The sequence below is a fragment of the Medicago sativa genome, chromosome 2 (assembly GCF_051527215.1).
Source record: "Medicago sativa cultivar Bolivia chromosome 2, Bolivia_mono, whole genome shotgun sequence".
NCBI lineage: Eukaryota > Viridiplantae > Streptophyta > Magnoliopsida > Fabales > Fabaceae > Medicago > Medicago sativa.
In genome coordinates, this window is record NC_140750.1 from 937550 (window position 1) to 944410 (window position 6861).

The 6861-nt window shown below is 31.2% G+C and overlaps 1 protein-coding gene across 1 annotated transcript; it reads left to right on the plus strand.

Annotated features, from left to right (window-relative positions):
- Positions 1–2059: 2059 nt before the first annotated feature.
- On the plus strand, positions 2060–5783 carry LOC146943393 (pumilio homolog 12-like). The gene is made up of 5 exons (XM_085741664.1): positions 2060–2815; positions 3120–3282; positions 4265–4431; positions 5037–5295; positions 5428–5783. Exons 1-5 carry the CDS (start codon positions 2133–2135, stop codon positions 5545–5547), a joined length of 1392 nt encoding a protein of 463 aa, XP_085597790.1. The 5' UTR covers positions 2060–2132; the 3' UTR covers positions 5548–5783.
- The last annotated feature ends 1078 nt before the right edge of the window (positions 5784–6861 follow it).

Genomic DNA, 6861 nt, shown 5'->3' on the forward strand with positions numbered 1-6861 from the left:
TAAATAGATTATCAATATTTTTATAATATCATTTATTCATTGACACTAAACTAAATAGATTATCAATATTTTTATAATATCATCTTTGTTTTAACCAACAAAATTATTTGGAGTAACCAAATAATATCATAATGGGGTAGCTACGTATGCACTTAAGTTAAATATTCAAGATTTTTTTTTTTTTTGGGGTAGCCAATAATACCCCGTGGTTGTGAAGCCCTTTGCCCCTGCTCAAAGTAACTATTAATTATGCTCACACATTTTCTTTTTTACAAATTTATCTTTAAAAACACAAATGCGTTTTTTTATAAATTTAAATTTTAAAAAATCAAAAAATAGTTTTAAAATGGATAAAATAAATTAATATTCTAATTTTAAAAATAACAAGTTATTCATTTTTAAGGTGAATAAATGATATGTCCAGAGTTTGAACCTTGACCCTACATTATACAATATCTTTATCAACAGAGTTATAACTAGGGATGGCAATGGGTACCCTATGGGTAGGGTACTACAGTGCCCTTCCCCATACCCGCGTTTGTAATAAATACTCGTACCCGAGCCCATACCCTCGTGGGCAACAACTTTAATACACTTCCCCATACCCTATGGGTACCTTAGTGCCCATACCCGCACTCATTACCCGCACTTTAACTATGAAAAGACAATAAAACTATCACAATTGAAATAAAATTATGTTTCCAAAAATTTCAAATCAACTAATAAAATAGTACGAATCGTAGTATTTAACAAAATAAATAACATCCAAAACATTCTTCAAATAAGTAGTTTTTAGGTTTATGTTTAGGCTTAAATAGCTAAATAAATTAATTTATTATACACCAAAAATAAATAAATTATTTATCATATTATATAAATATGTATATACGGGTTGCGGGGCTGTGTAGTATAGTACCCTTACCCGTACCCATACCCATTTAAATTGGCGGGTAATACCCGGACATAAACCCGGACCCATGAAAGCGGGGTTTTACACTACCCATTGTGAGTATTTTTTGCGGGTATCCATCAGACCTGGGTCTAATTGCCATCCCTAGTTATAACCCACAAAAACTCATATTTTTTTATATTCAACCAAATCATAATTTTGTTATGATATACCTACAATATCTATAATCAATGTTTTTAATAAAAATATCTGCAATTAATTCGGTAATTAACGATCAAAATATTGTTTTTTTTTTCACTCTTAAGTAAATTACTCACTTTAAGTTTTGTCAATAAAAAAAATTGATCATCCGTTCCTATTTTAAAGGCTCTTTTTCTTTGAGGGCATATCATCACTTTTTTTTTTTTTTTTGTTTTTTTCCTCAGGTTTGTAGCTATCCTTCCTTTTTTTTTTTAGATTGAGGAAATATCGGTCTCTGTTACATAATTTCTGGTCAACTTAATTTAATAATATATTATTTTTTTTGTCACTCAGATTATCTTTTTCTATTTGTCACACAAGTAACTAACCTGTAACAAATTAAATAAGGCTTAAATATGTTATTCGTCCCTGCAATCGTTAATCCTTTTTTTTTGCCCCTGCAAAGTTTAATCAGTTAAAAATTCGTCCCTTGACCAAGTTAATGACTGCCACGTCATCAAATTAACAAAATGGCATGGGAATTGACGAAAATACCCCTGGCTTATTTTTTTTTTGTTTTTTTTTCCTTCAAAAAAAAATTCAGTTTTTTCCCGAATTTTTTTTACGATTTTTTCCCAAAAATTTTTCAGTTTTAATTTTAACAGTTTTTTTCCGAATTTTTTTTTGACTTTTAATTATTTTTTCAGATTTTTTTAATTTAAAAAAAAAATTTCAAAATTTTGAAATTTTTTTTTTTGAAGGAAAAAAAAAATTAGCCCAGGGGTATTTTCGTCAATTCCCATGCCATTATGGTAATTTTGATGACGTGGCAGTCATTAACTGGGTCAAGAGACGAATTTTTAACTGATTAAACTTTGCAGGGGCAAAAAAAAAGGATTAGCGATTGCAGGGACGAAATTTTAAGCGACCCTTATTTGCAGGGACGAATAACATATTTAAGTCATTAAATAATAACAAACAGAGTCCTTCACTCAAATCGTAATGGCGCATTCATGTAGAATAAATATGGAAATAGTTGCTTATGAATAAAGTGTATCAATTCTTAACTAAAAAAAAGTGTATCAAATATTTAAACATATTTGTTCCCTATACTAAACTACTAGCCGCATCTGGTTTATCTATGGGGGACAACAGGAACATCATTTCTTCTTGTTCTTCTAATGTTGGTATTGACGACAACGTTCGCCACGTGGAGGAACGATTACGCGCTCTTCAACTTCAACCCTTTCAAGGTAATCTTCACCACCAGCACCACCGTGGTGATTATGGTTTTATAAATAACAATCCTACCATGGAAGAAATTTATTCTGCCATGGGAGGACTTTTTACTCATCTTGATGTTAATAGAATGAGGCTTAGGGCTTCTGTTGAGGCCGCCTTGCCACTTCTTTACACTGATAATTATGGTAACCACTTCCCTTCACCGCCATGGAGAGGGTTTGTGGTTTCCATGGCGATGAATCACCGTGAATGTCAATATCTGCAAGCTGTGATCGATGAGGGGAACCCGGTGTATGTTACGATGATCCTCTCAGAAGTGAAGGATTATTTACATGAGCTCATGACACATCGTTTTGGCAGCTATTTAATTCAAAAGATTTTTCAAGCAAGGAGGGGTATGACCTGTCAAAAGTTGGATTTAATTGTTTTCTCGATCATCTCGAATGATCGAAAGTTGAGGGATGTGTGTATGGACCATTACGGGTATGTAAATTTTATCAAAGTTTTAAATTGTGGTCATGATCTTTGATATTTTAGAGATTAATTAGTTTAATTCAAATATAGTTGATACAATCTTAATCAAGGTGGCAGCGATATAATAAAGATAGATTGTGACCACATCTAATTTGCGCGCCAAATTGATTTGGCACACGAATTAAATTGCAGTCACAATTTTTTTTTTTTTTTGGTTTTTTATTATCAAACCCTCAAACCATTAGATTCAAATTTTATTCTGTTGAAATTCTTGTTATTGATAATTTGTGTAATTCAAATTCTCTTGTTGCAGAACTAGGGCTATGCAGACAATGATTGCGAATATTAGGCATCCATTCACGGGATATGTGGTTGTGTATATGCTACAGCGTATCACTATTCCATTGATGAAAAACGTTAATGGTAGTTATGTAATTGTGCAGAGTGTGAAGCTTTTCCCGCCCAAACACAAAAAGGTAATGATATTCTCTTTTTGACTATATTGCTTAATGCTAATGATGTTGACATTTGATCCTACTTATTTTTTCTAAAAAGCATTTGATCCTATGTATATGTGATTGTTCGATGGTTTAAATTGTGATTGCTGGAGTTTGTCTCTTAAACTTAAAAGTTTGAGTCAAACTTAACTCTAAAAGATAACTCTAGAGTGAGAATTACCATCACTAATACTAATAAGGAAAATGTTATCTTGTGCCCTCAAGGCACAAGTTAAGAAGCCAAAGATAGAAATATTTTGTTGGAAATTGTGCATTCAATATTCTTGAAATTTGAAATCTTATCTTTTCTAGACAAAATTTATTACTTAATTCCATTTTTAAATTCTTAACATGTGCCCTGAGGGCACAAGTTAACACTACCCTACTAATAACTATGGCTCAAGTCGTATCATAGTCTACTCTCAGACTCATATTGTTAATACTCACCCGTCACAAGATAAGTGCCCTAGTTTGATTATGTGCACCATAACATATTTTGATCATATTTTTCTCCTAATATATAATATAAGTTGTTATTGGATTTGTCTCGATGAATATTTTCAAAATATAATTTTTTATAGTTTTTGCTAATAGTTAATTAAATATATTAAAGGTCAAAATTATGAATTAACTCATGTGAAACAATCAATTAGATCACTCATTTTAAAGTGTAGAGTATCTTTTCTCATGTCATGTGTTAATGTTTTTCCATCTCAGTTATTTACCATTATCTTTTATCATCACTATTAATGTCTTTCTACTTCTATATCTTGATCGGTTTGTCATGTTTTGAAATTCTTAGATTTAACTAGAATGATATTTTTTTGCTTTTCTTCACCGGATATGATGAAATATCTGTGTTTCACATTTTCCTTCATCTAGCTGCAAGATGAGTTGCTTGAAAAAGTAAACATGAATAATACAAAACAAATTCATCAATTAATTGATAACTTTCTTTCAGATTATCTTGGATGAAGTTGCAAGAAACTGTGTTGATATTGCAACTGATAAAATTGGATGTTCGGTTGTTAAAAAATGCCTTGATCATGGTGGGAGAACATCAGCCATAGACATATTGGTTGCACAAATCATCTCAAATGCTATGATCCTATCGGAGGATCCATACGGGTTTGATTCCACGCTCTTGAATTATATTTATATTTATATTTTTTTTAAGTTAATGAAGTGATTGTAACATTTGGCTGTTAGTATGCAATTTATTGCATCCCATATTTGAAAATGCATTGATATGTTGCATGTTTTACACTTGCTTAAACTTACCAGTAGCTATTGTGGATTCATGATGATTTTTTATGTTTCTGTTATTTTTACTGATTTTCAAATAGACTAAGCAAGTGCATTATTACTTTAAACTAGATCTTAATTAATTGAAGTTAAACTTAATCTTAGTAACAATCTTAATTGAAGAGGGGTTGCCCTTAGACTTATGTTTTGGTAAGAAAACAAGCATCAATTTTCGGTAAAAAATAGTAAGTTTAAATAAGTCATTTGTCATTACGTACCATTGAAATATTATGTTATAGGCTCGCTTTTATATATAACAAACACGACATCTTAGGGAATTTGAATTTATCTGGTATAATACATTAGTATCCTTCGATATAGTTTCCTATAAATGTTTGACTTTCAAATTTTAAATATGATATATTTCTTCGGCTTGAATGTTAGCATTTGATATTTGATATATATATATATTTTTTGTATGTTTGAAGAAACTATGTGGTGCAACGTGTAATTCAAATGAAAATTCCATTAGCAAATGGACAAATGATACAAGAGCTTCGGAGCAAATTTGATAGACTTTCTGTGAACAAGTATGCCAGCAATGTAGTGGAATATCTACTGAGCTTTTCTAACCAGGATGCTGTTAAAGTTATAGCTGAGGAAATAATGAGAAGCCCTAATTTCTTGAACGTTCTTCAAGATCCCTATGGGAATTATGTTGCTCAAAGAGCACTGAGATGCACTAAGGTTTGACTTGCTTTATATCTGTTGTCAGGGGTGTTTAAAATAGTTTTTTCGCGAAAATTTGAATTGCATTCCTAACGGTTATTGATGTTTTGATTCTTATCAAATTTGATGCTTGGTTCTATTTATTTGCAGGGCCATGTGCGTAGAAGGCTTTCTAGTCTCATTAAATCCCATCGCCTAGCGCTACAAAGCCATATTTATGGAAAAAATGTGTTGACATTGGCTATGGCATATATTGAAGGGAGCGAGTGAGTTCAACTTTTAAGGGATCACAATCACTTTTGAGCTTGTTTTGTGTGAATTGTGAAGATTGTTAGTTTGTTGAGGAAATTGTAGTGTGACTGTTGTTAATTCATCAATGTTGTTATACAATAATTGTTGGTTTATTGTTTAAGTAGGGACAACAAGAAGACAATAATTCTTCTATATTGCTTAGGAAATTGAATGTTCCTAGCTATGTGGTAAAAATTGTTTTTTCTTTTCATAAATAACTTCTTTTTTATGCAGCTATACCTCATCAAAATATTATTTTCAATTAAACTTTGAAAATTTTGCTGCTACAGCCTACACTACATCCAGTGGACTATTGTATGGTTGTGTGTGGTTCTATTTGAGGAACACTCCTGTATCTAATCAACATACAGTCTTTAATAAGCTCTAGTTTGAATCAAGCATTTTGTGTAATATTAGTTCAGTTCTTATCTCAGTTTCTTTATATTGTGGGACTCAAGTTCTCTTTGCAAGACTTTGGATTCTAGCTGCCATAAATTCATTCTATAAGTTTGATTTGTTGTTCTGATTCAATATTGAGGCTTTTTGTAGGCATCCCCATGACATCATTATTTGTTGTATTTTTCTATTTCCTACGACGTTATTATATTTTTCCAGTTTTAACGTTGAGTCGAAGCTTATTGCTCCTAAAAGTTAATCGCTTATACGTTCGATCACTTATCATTACGACCAAAATCCAGATAAGAAAAACAAGACATTTTTGTTTTTCACAAACAAAGAATGTAGCTAGGATGGGGATAGCTATAGCCATATATTGAAGACCTAATTTATCACAATATAGAAAACTTGACTAACCAATTTCATTATTCTATGCAAACATGCCCTGAACCTGGATTATTCATATGTATGTATGTACCAATTTCATTATTATTAGCACAAACACCAACATGCATGTATGCCTTGAACCTGAACACTATTCATAGTTTCGGTGTAGCGAGATCATATGTGAAGTTGAATACAGTGGAGAGATGCACCTTGGAAAGAAGAAGATGAAGCTGACATTGAATTTTACTTAGATATTTTTCATATCTTCAAATATGTCGTTTTGGTCCCTACTCGCTCCAAAAGTTCAATGAATTATTTTAAATAAATTACTATTATCTTATCCTCATCCTTGTATAAACTAATATGAATTTGAAGACTAATACGTAATTCATTTGCATAGTTAAACAAATCATATATTAGATTTGAATGCTCCAAACAAAATAGATGTTTATGTTAAACAAAATGAGAATGATGAAAACATATAAATGGTTGACTTAGATCAAAACGCTG